This window comes from Lutra lutra, chromosome 3 (assembly GCF_902655055.1).
Source record: "Lutra lutra chromosome 3, mLutLut1.2, whole genome shotgun sequence".
NCBI classification, from domain to species: Eukaryota; Metazoa; Chordata; class Mammalia; order Carnivora; family Mustelidae; genus Lutra; species Lutra lutra.
In genome coordinates this window covers 34,041,093-34,065,818 of record NC_062280.1, presented here as the reverse complement: position 1 = coordinate 34,065,818, position 24,726 = coordinate 34,041,093, and the positions used below count along the sequence as shown (strand labels likewise).

Below are 24,726 nucleotides of genomic sequence, written 5' to 3'. Positions count from 1 at the left end.
ACTTTTGTTGACATGTAACATAAATAAAAGTGGAAAAGTCTGTTTGCGTTTTTTTTAAATGTGGGTTTTATAGGATTTTTGTTTTTTAGTAATTTGTGGGAGGTTTTTATATATGCTGGGTAAAAGTTCTTTGTAGATAAATATTTTTATTGTTTGTCTGTTTTTGAGCTCAATGTGGGGCTTAAACTCGCGATCCAAGATCAAGACCTGAGCTGAGATCAAGAATCAGGCGCTTAACTGACTGAGCCATCAAGGTGCCCCTCTAGATGTATTTTATATAGTTTAAGAGATACTGTCTTCCATTCTGGGCATGCCTTTTTTCTTCTCTTTTAGTGGTATCTCTGAAGAGAAGCTTTAAATTTCAGTTATTTACAGTTTTTCAAACTGCAGTTGTTGAATAAAGTGCTGTATAAACATCTCTTTGGTTAAATTTGTTAACCATATTCAAATTGTCCACATCTTCCACATCTTCACTAAATATTTTTGTTTGCTTGTCCTGTCAGCTCCTGAGAAATGTTAAAATCTTTAGATTTGACTGTGGATTTGTCTTTTCTCCTTTTAATTGAATATTTTGAGGGTTTTGTTATAAAATGAATATAAATTTTAGGGCTATTTGATTTTCCTGTTGAGTTGATTCTTATTTTATGAAATATCCTTCTTATTTCCTATACTTCTTGCCTTAAAGTCTACTTTGTGTAATATTACTATATGAGTTTTCTTTTGGTTGGTGTTTTTATGGCAAATTTCACCCCATTCTTTCCTTTCCACCTTTTTGTGTCCTTATCATTTATAAGCGCCATACAGTAATAGGCTTTTTAAGCCCATCTGATAATTTTTGTTTTTAAATTGAAGCATATGGCTTATGTATGTTTAATATAATTACTAGTACATTTGGGTGTAAGTTTGCCATTATATTGGATTTTTTTTTTATGTCTCACCTATTCTTTATTGGATTTTCCCAGCTTCCTTGCCTTTTTTTTAGGTGAATGGAGTATGTTTTATTATCCATTTATAATATTACCTTGTGTTACTTATATTTAGGTATTCTTTTTCTAAATTATTTTTGTGGTTACCTTAGAGATTATAACATAGATCCTTGACTTAGAGTTTACTTTATATATGTGTATATTTTAACCACTTCCTGGGTAGGAGTCTTAGAATGCTTTGACTTCCTGAAGTTTTTTCCCCCTTGGCTTTTAGATATTTGGTACTGGGTATTTGTTTTGGTATGGAGGACAAACCTGCAAATTTTGTCAACATTGTGTATGAAAAATTGGGAGACCCTGGATGGTATCTTCCTTCCAAGGAAATGTAATCATCTGCCAGGCAGGCATAATATGGGCAAATCACCGTGATCTAGTTGAAGCTGGCTTTTAGGCTCTAAGTTTGTCTGTTTTGAGTTTCCCTTTATTTCTGAAGCATGTCTTTACTCGTAGAGAATAGCCATCTGGGGTCTAGAAGCCTGAGGTGTTTATCAGTTTACTTTCCATGTTACCCTGCCTTGAATTCCATCTTTTGTCTCCTCACCATTTCGAGCCTGCCGGTGTGGTCTCTCTTCAGCTCTTTAGCCTCCCAGTGCTGCTTTGTGTTTGGTGTTTGGTGTCTTGCCCATGCTTACATGGTTGTCACTAAACATTTTGACGAAAACTGCTTGCAAAAAGTTCTGGTTCTTCTTTGCATTGCTTTCTTTTCAGACTTTGGCTTCATAAGTCTTAGCTACTTGATAGCCAGCCTACTTGTGACTTTCTGCTTAGCCGCTCATTTCCAGTTTTTCCAGATAAACCAAGGACCCAAGGAAACGACTGAGGGTGAATGTTGGTCTCTTTTCAGTGTACTTACTTGCCTTTTCTCCAGAATCTTGGCCCCACAAGTCCAGGTTCCCTTTGTTGCTCTTTGATGCTTTTTAAACAGTTGGTGTTTGTTTGCTTAAATTGTTGTGAAATGCAGTTAACATACAATTTATTGTCTTGACCAATTTTAAGTGTACAGTTCAGTGATAAGTATTCATACTGTTGTACAAACCATCACCTCCATCTACCTCCAGAACTTTTCATCTTGTAAAACTAAAACTCTGTACCCATCAAATAGTAACTTCCCATTACTCTCCCTTGAGCCCGTGGCATCATCATTGTATTTTCTATTTATATGAACTTGACCAATCTAGATAACTTATATAAATGGAATCACAGAGTATTTCTCCTTTTGGGACTCAGGTTTAATCCATGTTGTAGCATGTGTCAGAGTTCCCTTTTTAAGGCCAAATAATAATTCTGTTTTATGTGTATACTTCATTTTTTTTTTTTTAAGATTTTTTTATTTATTTGACCGAGAGACAGCCAGAGCGGGAACACAAGCAAGGGGTGGGGAGTGGGAAAGGGAGAAGCAGGATTCCTGCAGAGCAGGGAGCCCAACATGGGGCTCAGTCCCAGGACCCTGGGATCATGACCTGAGCCCAAGGCAGACGCCTAACGACTGAGCCACCCAGGTGCCCCTATTTGTACTACATTTTGCTTATCCATTCATCTGTCAGTGAGCACTAGGGTTGTTTCCACTGTTTGGCTATTTTGCATAGTGCTGCTATGAACATGGGTATTCATTGAGACCCTGTTTTCAGTTATTTTGAATATATACCCGGATGGTGGAATTGCTAGATCATATGGCAGTTCCATTGTTAACTTTTGAGTAACCACCATGCTGTTTTCCATAGCAATGACACCATTTTGCATTTCCACCAGCAATTCTCAAGAGTTCCAGTTTCTTCATACGCTTGTTATTTTCTGTTTTTGTTTTGTTTTGTTTTCTGATAGTAGCTATTTTGATGGGTATGAGGAAGTGGTAGCTTTTTATTTTCATCCAGCTTTTATAGTTGTTCTTGGCAGAGGAATTGGTCTTGTAAAAGCTAGTCTTTGAGTATTAAAAGTGGAAGTAAGTGGAATAGCATTTTAATGTAGGTGTTACTATTAAGATGAGGAAAGAGACAGATGCTAAAGTCACACCTAGTAAATGGCAGAGATAGGATTGAAATAACCTATCCGGCTCTTAAATCTGAGCTCTTCACCAATGAATTCTATTGCTACTTTAATATAGGACTTCCTTTCTAAAGTCTTACAACCTCATTATTCCAAGATCTGATTTCTTTTCTTTTCTTTCCTTTTTTTTTTTAAGATTTATTTTAGATAGCAAGAGAGAGCAAGAGCGGTGGAAGGGGAGCAGTAAAGGGAGAAGCAGGCTCCCCGCTGAGCAGGGAAACCGGTCATGGGGCTCAGTCCCAGGACCCTGGGATCATGACCTGAGCTAAAGGCAGGTGCTTAACCGACTGAGCCACCCAGGCCTCCCCAAGATCTTGATTTCTTTCTTTTTTTTTTTTTTTTAAGATTTTATTTATTTATTTGACAGACAGAGATCACAAGCAGGCAGAGAGGCAGTCAGAGAGAGAGAGAAGAAGCAGGCTCCCGCCGAGCATCGAGGCCCGATGCAGGGCTGGATCCCAGGACCCTGGGATCAGGGCCGGAGCTGAAGGCAGAAGCTTTAACCCACTGAGCCACCCAGGCGCCCCAAGATCTTGATTTCTGTTACTTGATTACTCTTATGGTTCTAATACGGGTTTTTTTCTGCTACCATTAGATTCTTGAATTTTAGAGTAGGGGACAGTGCTTTTATTTTAGGATTTGGTGCAATTTACACAGCTTTAGAGACACATGACCAAGGTTTTGATTTGTCAGATATCCTAGGATACAGTTCTTAAAATACATGAAAGTTATTTTCAAGGAGAATTTCTATAACTACATTGTTTTAAAAACTTTGACAGTCCTGAGAGAGATTTTAGACCCATTTTACAGTGGTGGAAACTGTGACTTTGAACTTTAGTCATGGATGTAAGTTTTCAAGCCATCTGTATTCTTTGCTTTTCTACGTACTTTACCCAGTAACATTTTTAAAATCCAGAAATGTTAATCTGTCTGAGCAGTTTACTATTTCCCTCTCTACTGGTGCCCTTTCCACAGTGTAGTCAGGACTAACATTGTGGAAAATACTGGGACAGCCAATTCTTTAAACTTTGCTCTAATTTGATTGATTTTTTTTTTTTTTTACTATAACTGCACTAGAAACTTTTTGTTACTTTTCCCAGGTTTGGGTTTTTTAAATTTTCTGTCTTTATAGTGTTAAGCCTTCTTAACTTGTATTTGTTTCATGGCTTGAAAGTGAACCTGGGGGCGCCTGGGTAGCTCAGTGGGTTAAGCCGCTGCCTTCGGCTCAGGTCATGATCCCAGGTCCTGGGTTCGAGCCCCACATCGGGCTTACTGCTCAGCAGGGAGCCTGCTTCCTCCTCTCTCTCTGCCTGCCTCTCTGCTTACTTGTGATTTCTCTCTGTCAAATAAATAAATAAAATCTTTAAAAAAAAAAAAAAAAAAGTGAACCTGTTCGAAAACACTTATATTTATTACTTGCTGATAGAAGATTGCCTAGTGATTAAGCTTAGGAAAGCAGGTTCAAACTGGTTCTAACAGGTAGTATCTATTTGTTACAGGGTTATTTGCCTTTGTTGTTGTTGTTTTAATGAGTTAATCTTTTCAGGGTTTGTCTCTAGTTTATAAGCAGGACAAATGCTTACTATTTGTAAAGATTTTACCCCTGTTTACATTCTTCATCTCCCCCTATCCTCTTTTTTAAATACAAATTAAAAAAAAAAAAAAAAACAACCTGTTGGTTAAAAAATTTGCTGAACTATTTCTTGCAGGTAAATTAAGTATTAAGAATTAATGTTTTTTTTGTTTTCTTTTTTTTTTTTTGAACTTCATGCTCATGGTTTTGGTCTATTTTGATTGTTTTAATACCATTTCTGAGTAATGAACTCTTTAACTCACAGAGTCACTCCTTGACTTTGTACAGGTTTAGCTTTCATAAGCTCTGCATGTCCACATAGCATGTTTTGATATCTCTAAGAATATTAGCATTTGGTAACATCAGTTAAGGGGGGAAGGCAGATATTTCTCAAGATGGTGGGAGTAGTAATATCTGTGGCTTTGTAGGGCTAAAGTACCTTGTAGGCAGATGTCCTGTTGTCAACTGGTAATGTGAAGAGCCTCGGTCATGAGTAGGCATTTGCTGAAGGAGATTTATGTGGAAATCTGTTGGTTGGTTGAGGTCTCCCTTTTTTGTGGCAGAGGAAGAAAGACTCCAATCTCGCTACCTCAGTTCCTAGAGAACTGCCTGCCTGCCCTAGTTGATGCTTTTAAACAGTTACCTTATAATTTATCTAGCTTTTATAGTTGTTCTTGGCAGGGAGGTTGGCCTTACAAAAGTATTCTTTCAAGACTAGGGGTGGAAATAAGTGGGGTAGCATTGTAAGGTAGTGTGTTGGGTAGCAGTTGGGTTGCAGGTACAAAAGCAGTCTGGCTTTTCCCCAAGTTTGTGAAAACAGGGCCAATGAGTTAGTCCCATCATTAGTTGCTCCTCCTCACCTCTGGGTTCATCTAGCTTGTGAAGAAGATTGCTTGTTGTAGGTTTGCTTGGCCTAGGAATAGCAACCCGAGAGAGAACCATAAATAGAGATTGAAAATAGTTTATCTCTGTAGCGGTGAAACTCCTATCCCTTTAGTAAATCTAATGTTTGACTCAGACATTCAGCTTTCAAACGTGTTTTTTAGAACATTATACATTTAAAGTGGTGTATTTTCTCTTAAAAAGGCAAATAGAAGCAACCACCAACTTTCTGTCTCTGCTTAGCTTTCTCAATAGATAAATGACTAATGTTGGACTCATACAAACCATATTTTGGTTAAAAAGTCTGAAATTAAATACTGCTTTTAGGTTATTCTTTAATATTTTTTCTCTCTTTTGGGATGATTTCATCTTGTCCTTTGAGCTTGTGTTCTTTTAGCTAGTTAGAGGTTAACTAGAGGTGGGATTTTAGATCTTTTTAAATTAAATATTCACCTAGAAACATATACACAATAAAAGTCCTGTGGTGATTTAAATAATTAGAAACTACATTATGTATTACATAAATTCAGCCACTTATTTTTTTTAAGATTTTATTTTATTATATTTTTAAAGTAATCTGTAAACCCAGTGTTGGGCTCAAACCTATAACGCCAAGATCAGGAGTCACACGTTCACCGACTGAGCCAGCCAGGCACCCTAGCCACTATTTTTTTTTTCCTGTTGGAATCTATTAGAAAAATGCTGTTGTGTACCCACAGGCTGTATTCCTTCTGATAATACCAGTAAGCAAGAAATAGAAGATTCAGCATGTTTATTTAGTAAATATTTTAATATATATCATGTGCAGATCATAGGTTTATTGTGTGTGCATTTCTGTTTAACATACGTACATATAAACACTTTAGTATATGCATGTATGTCTTTTATTTTGCTTGGTGGTAGTTAGTCATACATATCTAACATTTAATATAAATAACTATTATTATCTAGTTTAAATAGCCACACATATTTTGTGGGTTTTCTCTTGTCCATTTATTGTTACTCTCAAATCTTAGGGGTAACAGGTTTTCTTAATATTATATGTCATTTAATTGCATTCATTATATACACCTTGAGAGTCTCACATTAAAAGACAGAGGTTGAGATCTTATACTACATCTGTATTTCTTTTGTCTCCAGTAATCTTCCATGGATTTGAATGTTGTCTGCCCTACTCAAACACTCTACCCACCTGTTCCCATCATACCTGGCTTCCTTTACTAAAGCATTGTTTCTCCCCATACAGAATATATATGAGGAATTCATCAGTTGCAACCAACCCTTTTTCTGTCTTTTTGCCAGAGGACTTGAGCTAGACAGCACTATCAGCCAAGGGGTTATAGATTCACCCACATCACTGTGCTTAGGATTGGAAAGAGGGAGACTGGCAACAAAAATAGAAAGGGAAGAAGTGATAGTGAAGTATATCTTGATCCTTTATATATGTTAATTTTTGATCAGAGAGTTAAGCTTCTTCTAAGGAATAGTATAATTCTAAGGAATTATACTAGAGTTTTAGAGATTATGTTTACCATCCCTTTGGGTTGCCCAGGACCAGAGAGGATAAATGACTTGCTCAAAGTCACATAGCCAAGGTTAATGGTACAGCCAGAGCTCACATGAAGAATTCCTAACTCCACATCTAGTATTTTGTATTCAAAAATCTGCTGTAACTGACACATCCACTTTAGAAAACAGTTGAGTAATTTCCGTATGATCTGGTACTTCCACTTCTAGAAATCTGTCCTAAGAAAAACGAAAGCCTATATCCACCAAAGGATTGTACCCAAACATTCACAGCAACATTGTTCATAGTAAACAAAAACTGGACACAGCCCCAAATACCCATCAGCAGTTGAACTAAATGTGGCATATCCATACAATAGAGTACTATACAGCACTACAAAGGAATGAAATATTGACAAATGTTAACACCATTATGAACCTCGCAACTTTATGCTTGGTGAAAAATCACACAGGAAAGGTTACATACGATTCAATTATATTAAATGACCATAAAAAGAAATTTGTAGAAAGAGAGAGAAAGCAGGGGTGCTGGAAGTGGTATTGACTACAAATGGGCTCAAAGGATTTTTTGGGGTGATGGAAATAGTTCTAGAACTAGACTGTGGCCATTGTTAGACGACTGTAGAAATGTACTGTAGATTACTGAACTGTACTCTTAAAATGAGTGGCATATAAATCACACTGCAGTAAAGACAAAAAAGGGGGAAACATTAAAAATATTCCACTCTAAAATTCATAATTTACTCTGAAGGTTACATTATATGTGCCTTTTTGTTCTGTAATTTTTATAGGTAGTAGCCCTTTTACCAAAAACAGTACAATCTGACCTAATTCTTTTGACATCTGTTGTAAGAACATTTGGTTTCCTAAGAGTTTAAACTTGCTAGTGTCATATATACGTTATATATGATACGAATCTGACCCACACACACCCTACAAATCCCATAGTCATGTAGTAGAGTTGGAACTTGCAGTGCTTGCTGGAATTACCAGTATTTTCTATTCTATGAAACAGCCTGATGCAGAATTCTGTCACTGCTGTTTCACTACTTTCAGTATCTCTTCTGTATTTTTGCTCTTACCAGTTATTTGTGTTTACTAAGTCAGTTGTATTTATTTTCAAGTCTGTTTATGCCAGTTGTACTTGTTATTAATACATAATTTAATACCCTGTAAACCAATAAAATGGTGTTAAAAATGATAGAATTTTTTCTTTGGTAAACTAAATTGAATGTTTTAGAAAGACTTGACAAAGGCAAATCACTAAATATTCGTTCGAATTAGATATGAGTAATTTAAAAGAATGAAGCAGGGATCGTAATAATCTAGAAGGACTTTTTTACATTCAGATTGCTTCACAAATGTCTCTAGTTTTCATGCTCCATCTTAATGAAACAAAGTAGAAAAATTGCTATGAGGTGAGAGTGTATGTAAGAAAGAACACTGAACTCCAGTCACAGGATTCTTGTTCAAAGATGGAAGAAAGTCTTGATAGCTCAGTGAACATGTATTATGTTTTAAATAAAATTTTTAAGATGCAAATATGTGAATGTACATTTGTTTTTCTCTTTTTACCACCTATGTTCAGTTAAGCAGCCAGTTACTAGTTTTGATTATTTAGGGTGAGAGTTATACTGTATATGGTACTGTTTAAAACTGTAAACATCAAATTTACAAATGATTTATGCAGTAGATTTTTTTTTTTTTCCTAAGATTTTATTCATTTATTTTGACAGACAGAGATCACAAGTAGGCAGAGAGGCAGGCAGAGAGAGAGAAGTGGAACCAGGCTCCCCGCTGAGCAGCAAGCCCGATGCGGGCTCGATCCCAGGACCCTGAGATCATGACCTGAGCCAAGGCAGAGGCTCCAACCCACTGAGCCACCCAGGCGCCCCTGCAATAGAGTATTTTTTAACAAGATTCTTGGTGCTTTTTAAATGTTAGATTTATGCCAGCTTTATTGTATGCATTCCTGTTCATGCTGAAAAATAAGGCAGAAGCTCTTGGGTGGCTCAGTTGGTTGAGCATCGACTCTTGGTTTCAGCTAAGGTAGTGATCTCAGGGTCATGAGATAGAGCTGTATTGGGGCCCAGTGCTCAGCGGGGAGCCTGCTTAGATTTTCTGTCTCTCGGGGCGCCTGGGTGGCTCAGTGCGTTAAGCCTCTGCCTTCGACTCAGGTCATGATCTCAGGTCCTGGGATGGAGCCCCAGATTGGGCTCTCTGCTCAGCAGGGAGCCTGCTTCGCTCCCTACCCTCTGCCTACTCATGATATTTCTATCAAATAAATAAAATTAAAAAAAAAAACTGTCTCTCCTCTGTGTTCTCTGTCTGTTGCTCCCCCCCTCAAGTAGTTGGGGAGACACAATTTAAGATTTGAGGTAGACATGTAAAGCTTAAGAATTTATTGGAGAGAGAGCACCAAATGGGGGATGACCCCAGTGCTGCTGGAGTGTCCAGCGATGGGTTCTGGAATGGGAGACGGTAACAGCTTCCTCACAGGATTTGGCAGCCTCTGCTCAGGGCTAGGGCTGAGTCCAAGGCTGTGGAGCTTTCAGGGGCAAGGTCAGATAAGGAGTGGATCCCCATCACCAAGCTGGGCTTGCCTGGTCAATGACATGGGGATCAGATCCCTAGAGGAAATCTCTCTTCTTTCTGCCCATCAAGGAGTATGAGATTATTGACTTTTTCCTAGGGTCATCCCTCAGGGCTGAGGTTCTGAAGGTAGTAACTCTGCAAAAGCAGACCTGTGCCGGCCAGCAGACCAGGTTCAAGGCATTTGTTGCCCTCGGACATTAGACTGGATACGTTGGGCTGGGTATTAAGTGCTACAAGGAAATAGCCAATGCTATCCAGGGTCCATCACCCTCGTCTAAGCTTTCCAGGGTCCCCATGGGGGAACAAGATCAACAAGCGCCACACTGTCCCATGCAAGGTGATTGGCTTGCTGTGGCTCTGTGGTAGTATACGCCTCATCCTTGCCCTTAGAGGTACTGGCATCGTCTCAGCCCATGCTCGAGAAGCTACTGATGATGCCTGTGGTATTGACGACTGCTTCCCCCTCAGCCAGGGGCTGCACTGCCACCCTGGGCAGCTTCGCCAAGTTTTGGTATCATTTCTAAGACCTACAGCTCTCTCACCCTGACCTCTGGAAAGACTGTGTTCACCAAGTCTCCCTATCAGGAACTCACCAATTCTTGTAAAGATCCACACCAGAGTCTCCGTGAAGAGGACCCAGGCTCCAGATGTGGCCACCACATTAGTTTTATGCAAAGGGAAAAAAACAAAAGCATATTTAAAAAACAGAAGTTTATCAGAGAGTCATCTGTGAAAATTCTGAGCCTATTGAAGTTGCACGATTTTAAAAATGTGAGCTTCTGCCAAGATGATACAGAATGTAGAATGTGAGCAGCGAAGATACTAATCAAAGAGTGGCTTTCCTTGTAGCCAGGAGGGGTGTGCCCTGGAGGAGCTGAATGGAGAAGGTTGTGGGAGTGATGTCACATGAAGAGAATGGTGCTAGGGGAGAATGTAGTTAGCCCTTGTTGGTAGGTGCCATTTCGTTTGCATCACTGATACGGTTGAGCTTCTGTTTATGTTCACCTGGTGGCTTTGCTTGGTGTTGCGTGTAAGAACAGTGTTCCTTACGAAACTTTCAGGATCACAGTTTGCAGTGGTTCTTAACTGGTTTGGGATCATAAATGCCTTTAAGAATCTGGTGAAAGCTAGTATTATGTACCAGCAAACACACAATAGTTACATAATTTTTGAAGTTTTGAGACTGAGGCCCAGGGAGATCCTGGTTAAGAACAGAAAGAAATTCTGTTGCTAATCCTTTTGTGAATTAAAAACTTAGTAGTTTTATTCCAATGTGTTTTGGTGTAAATATGGATTTTCAAATAATGCAGAAAATAGGACTTGTATAGCGAATAATTCTAGAATTTATGTGCTCTATAAAGTGAGGACACACCTGTAATCAAGTTGGCAAGAACTTGAAAATAAGAGGACTACAAGGAATCTGTTTGAAATGGCAATAACTAGAGGTGTTCTAATTATGTAATTCTCAATGCCGCTGTATTATAAGCATTAAAGCCTTTTAATATTTACCAGTAAGCAATCAGCTTAAGTTACATGGATCTTTATTTCATTCAGCTCTTAATTTTACTTCATAAAATATGATCTTTAAGTACGGTATTTAAGGAAATATGAAACCATGTTCATGCATGGTATGGCTCTGGAGAGAAAGGAAAATGTTTCTACCTTTGCTGTCTACTTTTCTCCTCTGTTTTCTGCTCACCTGCCTTTCCCTGGATGTGGTGGTTCCCTGGCACCTTTTTTCTACAGGTTAAATGGGTGACCACCTATAGCCAATTGTTTGTAAATTGTACAGTTATAAACTGTAAAGATTGACTTTTACTTCATTTGGGAGGTGCTAGAAAATTCCATGGTGCTTAAAATAGTTTGAAGTGTTTCTCACCTGAAAAATGGGCTGCTTCTGGAATTTTATTTCCTGTATTGTAGCTCACAATGATTGTTTTTATGTTTGCAGGAATTGTGCTCATGTTTCTATGACTTTGTTTTCACTGCAGGACCGTGTATATGTACAACAAAATAATGTGGAGAATGTCTACAATTTGGGATTAATTATTTTTCGCGATCAAGTTGTACGTTATGGGTGTATTAGGGATCACCTACGACAAACACTATTGGACATGATTGCAAGAGAGCGGAAAGGAGAAGTTGTAGATCGGTATAATCATCTTTTTATATTTTTGTGTTTGGTTTTTTTAGTGGTTAATATCTTGAGAACCGATTTACTGTCTAGGACATAATGAAAATCCTCAAAAACATTTTTACAATTAATAAAGTCACCTAGATTTTAACTTAAAAGCACATACCTATTATTAAAAGAGACCATCCTAAGCTTTTTTTATACTTTTAAAAAAACAAATCAGCCATTAGTCTTCCCTTTTGGTTTTTCATGTATTTTTTAATGCTGGCATTTTGTTCTTTTTTACTGTGTGATAACATTTTTTGTTCCCTTTGTCTTTCTTTTTAAAGGCTTTAGGCTAGCCTTCGTTCTTTTTTTTTTTAAGATTTTATTTATTTATTTGACAGAGAGAGATCACAAGTAGATGGAGAGGCAGGCAGAGAGAGAGAGGGAAGCAGGCTCCCTGCTGAGCAGAGAGCCCGATGCGGGCCTCGATCCCAGGACCCTGAGATCATGACCTGAGCCGAAGGCAGCGGCTTAACCCACTGAGCCACCCAGGCGCCCGGCTAGCCTTCGTTCTTAACACATTTGAAGAAAAGTGTTGAACATAATGTACGATGACTAAGAACTCTCCCGTGCCCTTTCTGTTAGGTCACGTTGTCTCCCCTTCTTGCATGGCTGCAGTATCATTTTTGTGACACTGCAGCTAGAACGGCTTGAAGCATGGAAGACTGCTTTCTCTATGTGTCCGCACTCAGAGAAATAGAGGAAGACTTGTAAAATTCTTTTTATTTCAGCTTTGGTGCTTGGGCAGGGTTGCCTCAAAGCCATTGGATTAGAAAAAAAAATTATAATGCCTCAGAGTAGCTGCGTATTGTACCCATGTCAAGCAATATAGCCTCCTTCTCTCGTTACTGCTTTCTGATAGTCTTTTATAGTCTGTTTTTAACTGCACAGAAATATTTAGACATTTTAAGTGCATTTTCTTTCAGATTTTAAAGTTCTAACAGTATGAGGACAACTTGAGATAAATGGCTCTATAGTTAAGATATGCTTTTGGATTAAAATTACTCTAAATCCTTATGTTATAAATGAGTTGTTTATGGGAGCTGGGTCGCTTTGATTTAAAAAAAAATCTTCTTAAGGTCTTTTCTAGCTACTTCGCTTGCTTTTTTTTTTTACTTGAATCTTTAATATAACTTGATTATCAGGTGGTTTAACTTCTTTTGACAGAGGCGCAATAAGAAATGCTTGCCAGATGTTAATGATTTTAGGTCTCGAAGGACGATCCGTCTATGAAGAAGATTTTGAGGCTCCTTTTTTGGAAATGTCTGCAGAATTTTTTCAGGTAATCAGTGTAGATATAAATAAGTGCTCTTTTAAGATATTCTCAGAGTAACCGAACGTAGTTACTGATTTGAACATTTGACCCTTTTCTCCTGAGGCCGTTTGAGAAGGAGGGTAGGTACAGAAAATACCTTCAGACACCTACTCCCCATGCTCACATTCCAGGGAAGAAACCCATTGAAAAAAAATGGGAAGAGTTTGGAGTTACATACACGATTTTTTAAATTATGTGTTATAACATACAAACTTAGAAATAACTATAATATTTTATGATCTTTACATGTTATAAATTATTTACCATAAATTCACAGGCAGTGTATCACTAATAAGGTCTCACTATTCAGGCTTTTGGTAGTACTAAGTTACTAGTAAAATAAGTACAGAAATGTGCATGATCTCATAGTGCATATATATATATATATATATTTTAAAGACTACTGATGAGGAAATTAGAAATTTTGCAGTATAACAACCCAGAACTAGCTAAATTGCTAAAAGTGAAGTTAAACTAATACTAATTTGTAATGAAATAACAAAATGTAAATGTAAGTAAGATAATGATAAAAAGGCATCCTCCTGAAAACCTCAGTTACAGTAGGATAAGCTTTATTAAGTGTTAAAACAGACTTAGCTGAATACTGAAAATTTTTACCCCCAGTAGTAGGCTTTTTAAGAAATGAATGAATACAAAGTTATAATAGTTCTTAATAGTTCAGTAGGTCATTCATAAGAGCCATTGGATGTATATAAAGATGGAACTCAGGTTTTGGTGTCATTTACACATAAACAAAGAATTGCCCCCCCCCCTTTTTTTTTAATTAGTTTGTTGCACATCAGGAAGACCTTTGTGGCCTGCACTGGTGAGCCTGGACCTTCCTTTATGAACTATTAATTTTATAGGAGGCAGGCTATATTTTCTAGTAATGCAGCAACTAATGGTAGATGTATTTGACAATATTTTTGACCTTTACATTTGTTTTAATTTCCTTCATTACGTTGTAGATGTACCAGTAGAAGATTGTCAGGATTCCAAAATGTGCTGCACTGATCTGTGTATGAGTGTGCATATATACATAATACATACTATTTTTTTTTTTTTAAGATTTTTTATTTATTTGACAGACATCACAAGTAGGCAGAGAGGCAGGCAGAGAGAGAGAGGAGGAGGAGGCAGGCTCTCTGCTGAGCAGAGAGCCCGATGTAAGGCTCAATCCCAGGACCCTGGGATCATGACCTGAGCTGAAGGCAGAGGCTTTAACCACTGAGCCACCCAGGCGCCCCAATACATACTATTTTTAACAGTGAATGGAGACATGGTCTCACCAGGAGTTTTATTTGGTGTGTTAATGTCCTTAGAAACTTATTTTCGAGGATTAAAACTACTTTTTGTTAAGAAAGTGGGAAGTATTATTGAATTTTATACATAGTTTATATCAAGATGTCTTCTGTTTTGTAAATCTTAGATATATTCATTAGTCCTGCTGTCATATAGGTTAAGATAATTCGGATTAACATTTACAGTTCAGTGGAACTTCTGGTGGTGTTAGCAGACAAGATTAAGAGTTACTTAAAAACTCTGTTTCTCAAACTTCAGTGTGTGTGTGCACACATACTTCTTTGAGATTGGGAGTGGGGGGGCAGTTGGACTTACGTAACTAGCAGTATGTCAGCAGAACTATGATAAACATGATGAATCTTTCTAGTTATACATAAAACAAGTCAAAAAAGACACTTCCACTCTGATTTGGGGTCAGATACTTCATTCTATACTTTTGACCCTTAATGGCATGTGCTTACTTTTTCTGCTGTTTGAAGTACATTGGCAAAGTTTGAAAAAACGCTGCTTAAGGATAATGTATTGATGTCTCTTAATGTGATAAGTGCTTTCAAGGATATAATTCAGACTATGTGGATATGTATGATAAACTATAAAATGTTAATAGTGCTTATATTTAGCTTGGCTTATGGTAAATATTATAGAAACCCAGTTAAAAGGAGAAACACATTTTGCTTCTCTGTTTAAAAAAAAAAAAAAAAAAAAAACACCTTTTTATTTGCAGATGGAAAGCCAGAAATTTTTAGCAGAAAACAGTGCTTCAGTATATATAAAGAAAGTAGAAGCTAGAATTAATGAAGAAATAGAACGGGTGATGCACTGCCTTGACAAATCAACTGAAGAGCCAATAGTAAAGGTGGTTGAGAGGGAGCTCATTTCCAAGCACATGAAAACCATAGTAGAAATGGAAAATTCTGGGCTAGTACATATGTTGAAAAATGGAAAGACAGAAGGTAAGTGTCAGCAATTGAAATACAGTTAAATCTTTATAATTCTGCCAGGTTCTTAGTAATTTTTAAAAATTTTCCTATAATTAAAATAGATTATAAATGTTAGTCTTGAAGTTATGTGTGTCATTAATTTATTAACTGTTGTTACTTTGATGAGGTTTAAGTGTAAAGCTTTACACTTTATTAATGAAGATTTTTTGGTGTTTCTTGTTAACTGAATGGCTCTTTTTTCCTATCTTTCATTTTAGTCTCCTCACTTTTTTGTTTTTCTTAGCCCAGAGGTCTAATATTCCTGTCCTTTTTATGTACAAGAGAGTAGGACTCGGCATTGCTACAGTCTCTATATGATTTTTTTGTGTGTGTGATTCTTCTAAATGTGACATTCCAATCATAAAATTTCTGTAGGCTTTCCTTGGGAGTGAGTTGTGATAAGGGGGCTGGAAATGGAAAAATAATGTCTTTCATGTGACATTTCAGATAGATTAAGTAGATTGGTTTTGGGAACTTTGAGGTTACAGACTTCAGAGAAAGAAGAATTGCCTTATAAAAGTAAAGGTACACAGTTTTGAGATAACTGTAGCATTTATTCTTATTGGGTATTTACCCTTTTTTTCCTAAAAACAGTATTCTATGATTTCCCTATGAGAAAATAAAGAGTAATAGTCACTGTTGTCCTTGTTTTTAATTTCTGAATTTTTACTTCAAAACTATGACTTTGGAAATTACTGATAGGCTATTAAAAAATAAACAAACATGGTACTCATGCTATTTTCCTGCTTCTTAGGTGATATGTTAGTAGCATTTTGCTACTTCTTATAAAAGAAACACATATTGCCTGTTGAAGTTAAGAGCTTGACAGGGAATGAAAAACAGATTTTAAGTGAACAATTTAAAGGGGAGGAGGGATGTAAGAGGAGAGAAAAGTAAGATGATGGAAAAGGAGGTTGTTTTCTGTGCTTCCTCTAGTGTAGTCCTTGCTTTGTGTTTTGAAATGCTTATATTTCTACTTCTTTCTTCCTGAAAGTTGTATGTAAATTTGTTTGATTAAACCAGACAATGTTCCCTTTTTTTTTTTTTTTAAGATTTTATTTATTTATTTGACAGAGATCACAAGTACACAGAGAGGCAGGCAGAGAGAGAGGAGGAAGCAGGCTCAACCCCAGGACCCTGGGATCATGACCTGAGCTGAAGGCAGAGGCTTTAACCCACTGAGCCACCCAGGTGCCCCACCTTTTAAAAGATCCTTCTTGGGATGCCTGGGTGGCTCAGTCAGTTAAACACCTGACTCTTGATTTCGGCTAATTCATGATCTCAGGGTCCTGGGATCGAGCCCACGTTGGGTTCCCGTTCTCACTGTGGAGTCTGCTTGAGATTCTCTCCCTCTGCCCCTGACTCCGCTCCTGCTTGCACTCTTTGTCTCTCTCAAAGTAAATAAAATCTTAAAAAAAAATTACTTTTGGGGGGTTATAATTTATGCCAAATGTGAAACTATAAGATTTGCTGTATGTAGTTTACTTTAGGACATACATTGCTGAACACTTACTTTTAATACAGTTTGATTTTTTGAAAGTCACTGAAACAAATTTTAGAAGCCCTTTTTGTAAAGCTTGGATCTAACTTTTTTTTTTTTAAGTATATGCAACTTTAGTTTTAAGTTCTAAATAACTGTTAAAACGAAGACCTGTATAGGTAAATTATAGCCTGTCTGTCAAATGTGGCCCACCATCAGTTTGGTTAGGGGGCAAAAAAATCAAAAGAAGAGTAATACTTCACTGCATATGAAAATTAAATGAATTTTTAGATATCAGTGTCCTTAAGTAAAATTTTATGGGATCGTAGTCTTGCCCATTCATTTCTGTGTTATCTGTGGCTTCTTTCTTGTTACAGTGGCAAAACTGAAGTAGTTGCAACCAAGACCATACGGCCCACAAGTCTATAAAATATTTGCTCTCTGGTACTTTACAAGAAAAAAATTCCCAGCCCCCAGTCTAGAAACTGCTATTCTAATTACATTTTCAAAAGTTCTCTATTATAAAGCTTTTTATATCATTGTACGGTTTTGACACAGTCTCGGTAAGTTCTTATTTCAAAGAAACAGCAGACATAACAGGAAAGCAGTATTTTACCTCCACATTTTAATATTGTGAAAAATAATAGAAAAAATGGACAGAATCCAGAATTACTCATTCTAAATAAGAATAATATAGTGAGATAAACCACTTTTTAAAATATAGGTATTGGCCTAGGAAATCACCTGGGAAATATTAGGGATTGCTTTGAGTGAAATACTAAGGAATAGGAATATATGCTAAAAGTTTCATAAATAAACTTTGTCATGGTGTGTAATGAAATAAATTCTAGTATTTTATTTTATTTATTCTCATGTTGTTTGAACTTCGAGATAGACATACCCAAAAATATCTGTAAGATTTTTAATTGGTTTTTATTATGTTGACTACTAGTTACACAATAATTGAAATTATTCTTTTGATAGATATTGTGTATTATTACTGGGCTTTAGATTAGAATTGTGTAAGAACTCAAAGCTGCAGTTTTCTTTTTGTGTGTGTGGCTTTTTTATTATGCTATATGGGCGTCTTCCATGTAAAGTAAAATGTTTTCAGACATATTGATGCCCTCAAAGCATCTTATCTGAAAGCTGTATTTCATAAGTTGCAATAATAATCTTTAGCCTAATTTTTTTCCTTTTGTCTATTTTGCTGGGTGTTTTTGGTAATTTTTTACATGATCAGCAAGTAGTAGTGAAAAGTTAAAAAGTAAGCTTCTTTAAATTTACAAGTCAATAAACAGATGCACATTTTTTTCTTAATTCTTAATGTAGTCAATTTGTATGTTCTTTCTGATTGCAGACCTTGCTTGCATGTACAAGTTATTTAGTCGTGTGCCAAATGGCTTGAAAACAATGTGTGAGTGTATGAGTTCCTATTTGAGGGAGCAAGGTAAAGCCCTTGTTTCTGAGGAAGGCGAAGGAAAGAATCCTGTTGACTATATCCAGGTAAGTGAATACAGAAGATTTTTCTTAAGTTTGTGATAAAATAATTTTGACACATGCTAATAAGAAGTTCACTTTTCCTAAGCTGTATTTTGTATTTTTTACTCTAATTTTCCCAATGGAAAAATGTAGTATATGTAATTATCCTAAATATTTTAGGATTTTGCCAAGTATGTATCTTTATATCAGGGAACCAAACTGCTACTTTTCAGTCATTAACCTGTTTCATGAAGACCTTGTTTAAATTGTTTCAGGAATGAAAATCACTACTTTTTTGTATGCTTTAGTGTTCTTGTACTTTGGGGTATGAGAAAAAAGTAACTGTTTTCAGTTAAATACTTGCTGCTTGAAAACGTTGTGTTTTCAAGCAATACTATGAATAAATTATGCCTCAAGTTTTTCATGTTTCAATTTAAATAATTTTTTAAAAAGCTGATTTTTTTAGGCTTTACTCATTCAATCAAGACAAAGAAGGTTGTGGGGAAATAGCACAGAGGTTCTTTAGTTCATCTTCAATAGAGTAATACATAAATGGAAAATGGATTGCTGACATGTTTAATATGGGCTTAGATAAAGTCTTGAAAATAATAATACAGAACCTATAAGTTTAACACCGAATGCACCCATTTATTACCAGCAAGATTAGATAAACATACCTGATTGTAAGTGTATTGTTTATAAAAAGAAAATTATTATATAATGTATCCTGAATTTCTTTGTTTCTATTTGGAAGGGCTTATTGGATCTGAAGAGTAGGTTTGATCGCTTCCTCCAGGAATCGTTCAATAATGACCGGCTCTTTAAACAAACTATTGCGGGTGACTTTGAGTATTTTCTCAACCTCAACTCCAGGTCCCCTGAATACCTCTCATTATTTATTGATGATAAGCTGAAGAAGGGAGTCAAAGGGGTAAGTATTAAAGCATTTGAAAACACATTACGTTTTATTTGTAGATTTAAAATAGTATATAAAATTAGGAAATACAAAAATAGGACATGTTGTAGGTATGAAATAAAGCCTGTTCCTTTGCTGTGCTTTAAATGTGTGCTGTGATGTTTGAAAAGGATTGTTTAAGGTATCTGAAATGGTTAAAAGTATTTTGACATTTCACTTAATGTATAATTTACATCAGAACCAAACAGCTACACAGCCACAATTGTTCAACAGTCTATGGACTGTGAGGGTTTGATATGCTATAGAGATAACAGGGAACTAGAAGACAACTATCAGCATGGAATGTTGCTTGCAGTCATCTGGTTCTGGGAGTTACGTATCAAACAATAGTACTTGGATGCCAAGAATGTGAAGGAGTAGAGTTGCTACCAGAAACTAGTTTGAAAGCCTTTATTATGTATCTGGGATCTTGGAGCTTACTACAGCAAAGAAAGCCAAATTAAAAATATTGTGATCACACATACATCGGTCTTGTTAACTTCATCTTAATATATGTGAAACAAAAGGGAAAAGTGGCAAATGGCCATAGGTTTTCCAGTCAGCCGTAACAATTATAACAATGAAGAAACAAACAAGAAGAAGATCACAGTAGGAAAGAACATCCATTAGTCTTCATATTTTTAAATGTATGCTTAAAATCTGCTACAATACCATTTTGCCCTTATTTAAAAGAAAAGAACAGAGGCCTTTTTAGTTTTAATTAAATAACCAATTATTATTCTTCTGTTTGCACAGAAGAACTGATAGGAAAATACCTGTCTTTTACTTATATAAGTTTCTGCCTAAATGCTATGAAAAAGCATTGTAAGATTCTTTTTTGTGATTAAAATTTCATTTCAGGGGCACCTGGGTGGCTCAGTTGGTTAAGCCTCTGCCTTGGGCTAAGGTCACAATTCCAGGGTCCTGGGATTGAGCCCCACCTTGGGCTCCCTGCTTTGTGGAGAGTCAGCTTCTCCCTCTTACCCTCATCCTCCAACCCAGCTCATGATCTCTCTCTCACTTGCTCGCTTTCAAATAAATAAAATCTTTAAAAAAAATTTCATTTGTTCTCAGTGATCCTTTAATCCAGCCAGTATCCCCTTATTTGCTCCATCAGTGGTAGCCCTCTAGGGAAGGGAACTCCAGTCCCTGATCCATTCACACTAGATGAGGATGTAGAAGAGTGGTGCTACTCTAAGAGGCACGTTCTCAAACTAGGTCCCTCCTGACAACATCTCTCAACCAGACTATTTACATGGTTGTCCAGTCTTGTTTTTGTTTTGGGGGATGGGTAGGGGAGAAGGAGAAGGGAGAGTGAGAACCCCAAGCAGGCTCCAAGCCTAGCACAGAGCCTAATGCAGGACTCAGTCTCACAACCCTGAGATCATGACCTGAGCTGAAATCAGACGCTCAACCCACTGAGCCACCCGGGTGCCCTTGTCTTGTTTTTAAACAGCAGATGAACTGTGGTGCTATTTTTTTTAGAACTAAAGTTTTGTAGTTATTAAAATGTCTTTTCATTGATTTTACAGCTAACGGAACAAGAAGTAGAAACAATATTGGATAAGGCAATGGTCCTTTTTAGGTTTATGCAAGAAAAAGATGTATTTGAACGTTATTATAAACAACACTTGGCAAGGAGACTTCTCACAAATAAAAGTGTTTCTGATGACTCTGAAAAAAATATGATATCTAAGTTAAAGGTAAGGTGTGTATAAGCTGGAATGTTGTGCCCCTAACTAATGTTTATCACATGATTGAACGCCACAATGTGATTAGAAAATATTTAATTGATTTAAAATGCTTATTTCTGTACATTAATAAAGCTTTGGTTTTTTGAGCATGCTGCACTTAAGTTTGTTTAGGTTCTGGGACATTCGTAGTTTGCTGGAATTCCTCTTGATGTGGCAGGACACATTCATGGAGATCTGGGGGAGGAGGATTAGTGTGAGGGATATAGGAAAGGGAGTATCACCATTTAGTTTGATTTCACAATATCACCTGAGCTGCCTGTTCAACACAGAGAGTATTGTTCCGTGCCTTTAGTGAGGTGTATTGGGATCCCCAAAAGAGTGTGAACCTGCATTTTAAAATAAAATCCGTGGGTTACTCTTAAACACACTGAAGTTTGGTAGCCATAGGCATAGTGCAGCTATTGGAAAGATTTAGAAAGGCTGTCAGTTACATGGAAGAATTTACTTCTTTATATATTTGCATATGGAAAAATCCATTGTTTATTTGTATATATTTGCGTTTTTCTTCCACAGACTGAATGCGGATGTCAGTTCACGTCAAAACTGGAAGGAATGTTTAGGGATATGAGCATCTCAAACACAACTATGGATGAATTCAGGCAGCATCTACAGGCAACTGGGGTAAGATTCTCCATTAATTTCTACTTATGTGTATGTGTCTATGTGAAGTCTTTTGTAATGGGCATTTCCTCCAAGTTAAACTGAATTGGTATCATTTCTTTAACTGTTATTAGTGGCAATATTTGTATTGCCTGTGTGTACCTTAAAAAATTATTCTCCCCCATATTAAGCCCCCCCTTTTTTAACTATTAATGTTAAAATATTTTTTTCTTATTCTCCTAGAACTTAGTTTATCCTCTCCACTTGAGGGAATGTGCTGAAAATTTAATAGAATGATCCCACTGTTAATAACCGTTATAGATTGTGGAAAGAAGACAGGGCCTGGGCAAGCTTGCACTGTTTAGTTAGTACTCTTCCTCTCACTTTACCCCCCAGGATTATGAGATCTTAGAATTGTTACCTGACCTTCCTCTATGTACTTCAGTGTTCTCAGCTCTAAGACGATCAGCATAAAAGGGTCTCATGTTCTCAGAGCCTGTGGGAGATAAACCAGGGTATAAAAATGCTGACATTAGTGTGTTATAAATATGGTTTTGTATTGTAACTCCCAGATGGGCAGTAAAGCTACAGCTTACATGGCTTTGGAGTCCATAGGGTTTTTGTGAGAATTTAATGTTCAGAATTTTGTTTGGTTTCTTTTTTTTTTTTTTTTTAACTGTTTTTCAACTTCATCTTAAGTTTAAAGAACTCCACAGGTTTTTCTTTAAAAGTTTTCTTTCACAAGTTACCATATACAACTTCATAATTAAGACTTGTAACAGCCATTTTAAAAAATTGGAGGTCATTCCTCTGATTTTCTTCTCTCTCTTTTTTTTTGAGAGAGCGAGCGAGCATGCAGGGCAGGGGGAGTTGGTGGGGAAGGGCAGAGGTGGGGAGAGAGAGAGAATCTTAAGCAGGCTCTATGCCCAGCACAGAGGCTAACGGGCCTGGATCACAACCCTGAGATCATGACCTGAATTGAAATGAGTCAGATGCTTAATCAGCTGAGCCTCCCAGGGTACCCCCATTCCTTTGATAATAAGGTATGAAACCATCGCTTACACTGCTCCCAGTCTCAACACAGACATATTATGTGAAAATACCTAATTCTATAGAAATAGATGTGTGTGTGTGTGTGTGTGTGTGTGTGTGTGTGAGCATTCTGACTCAGGGACTTCTGGTCTTTCCCCATTGTAAGTAGTTAACATGATTTGCCTCATAAAAGTTTATTGTGGGGGCGCCTGGGTGGCTCAGTGGGTTAAAGCCTCTGCCTTCAGCTCAGGTCATGATCCCAGGGTCCTGGGATCGAGTCCCTCGTCAGGCTCTCTGCTCACCAGGGAGCCTGCTTCCCTTCCTCTCTCTCTGCCTGCCTCTCTGCTTACTTGTGATCTCTGTCTGTCAAATAAATAAATAAAATCTTTAAAAAAAAAAAAAGTTTATTGTGGACAAGGGCTGAGAGCAGGAAAGATACAAGTCTGTGACAAATAGAAATCTTGGGCATGAAATGTATAATGTGGTTATCCTAGATGCTTTTTTTCTTTTTTAGATAGTTTAGAGATTTGCACTTGATGCTGTCTGATACATTAATATAATTATAAATTCATGTGCTAGCATTATTGTTCCTGTTTATTTTTTTTCTTACACTAATCCTACACTTATTGAGTGCTATAGGGATATAACCTGGTCTGAGTAAATATATTGTTGAAATAAACCATCTGTAAGAGATATGTTCCTGGATGGGTTTAACAGTCTTACTCTTCGATATTTAAGTGTCTAATTACCTTGTCTGTGATCGGTGAAGGTCTTTTGATAAGAAAATTATGATGTTCACTGTAGACCACTTCGTTGCTGTTGCTCATTTTAAAAAAGGGGAGTGGGTTGGTTGTTTAGCATGATGATTTTATCAGATCCTGTTTGCCTTTGTTATTTTCTGTTATAAAGTTTGTGAATTTTTCATTTATCTTAATAACCCAAGTATATCTTGTACTCTCTGGTAGAATATTTATTTAATAATTTGTTAACTGCAGTAAGTAGAATGCTTATCAAGATTCTCAGAGTTACATATCTGTTAATCAGCTTGCAGTTTCCACTTACTGTAAGGCCATTATTTGCCTGTAGTTGCTGGCTTTTTATAATTGTTTATGCTAAGGATCTTAAACTGTGAGTCTTTTTAAGCCTTAATCTGCATTAGGAACATTCTGATAACAAGTGGCAAAATAATCAGAGCAAATACTGGGCTTTCTGAAATCTTTGAGTCCTTTTAAAATACCACCAATGCTCAAGCAGACCTTTCTCTAACTTTATTAAGTGCTTTTGGCCTATTGAGATATATCAAGATAGTGGCTCTTCCATTTACTTTTAGAAGTAATAGGACACATGGTTTCTTAAAATTGAAGTAATATTTGTGGTATATTTTATTTTGATAAATCTTAATTTTTATGCTGAAGGAAGTTTTAAGTATTAGTCCATTTTTTTCCTGCGTTTTTATTTTAAAAACTGGGGCGGGGCTGGGAAACCAGGCTGCTATTATATTTTTGTTTATTTATATCAGCAAGTCATATCACATCCCAGCAGACTTTTCTGATACCTCAGTTTCTGTATACTTGTCCCTGTCATGTGCTATCTTTGCAAATAAGTTGAATGTCTTCAAAATATTGCTTAAAAAGCTACAGGAAGAGGAAGTCGAAACGACTAAAGCAATAGTTCTTTGAGGTTGTTTTTGTTTTTTTTCCATTTAACAAATAACTCGTTAAGTGCTTTCCATGCTGAGCATTGTTTGGGCGCTGGGTATACAGCAGAGAATGGAAGAGACTTCATTCCCTTCCGTGATGGAACTTCCATTCTCATCTGGAGACAGATAACAAGCGAGCACATAGCACCTTAGCTGGGGCTAGGAGATATGGAGGAAAACTGTAGTGGCAAAGTGGTCAGGGAAGGCTTCCTCTAAAAACTGACATTTTGAGGAAAGATTTGAAGTTTAGAGAGCAAGCTATGTGGGTACATGGGAGAAAGGAGAAAAAACTGTATTGTCTTGGGTGGACTGAACCAAGTTGTGACACCATTACTGCCACTT

General features: G+C 36.8%; 1 protein-coding gene and 1 pseudogene across 3 annotated transcripts in view; both read left to right on the top strand.

The window, feature by feature from the left end:
* The window catches only part of CUL3 (cullin 3), a 95,734-nt gene that overhangs the window by 51,824 nt on the left and 19,184 nt on the right, over positions 1-24,726 (top strand). For 2 of the 3 annotated variants that reach the window (XM_047721132.1, XM_047721133.1), the window contains 7 exons: positions 11,598-11,758; positions 12,953-13,067; positions 15,127-15,355; positions 18,223-18,368; positions 19,099-19,275; positions 20,832-21,002; positions 21,567-21,674. In XM_047721132.1, coding sequence (XP_047577088.1) covers positions 11,598-11,758; positions 12,953-13,067; positions 15,127-15,355; positions 18,223-18,368; positions 19,099-19,275; positions 20,832-21,002; positions 21,567-21,674 — 1,107 coding nt within the window. Of the gene's footprint in view, positions 1-8,649; positions 8,655-11,597; positions 11,759-12,952; positions 13,068-15,126; positions 15,356-18,222; positions 18,369-19,098; positions 19,276-20,831; positions 21,003-21,566; positions 21,675-24,726 lie in introns of those variants that run through there. The other variant, XM_047721134.1, reaches the window with a different exon arrangement.
* Positions 9,314-11,548, top strand: LOC125095133 (40S ribosomal protein S2-like; annotated as a pseudogene).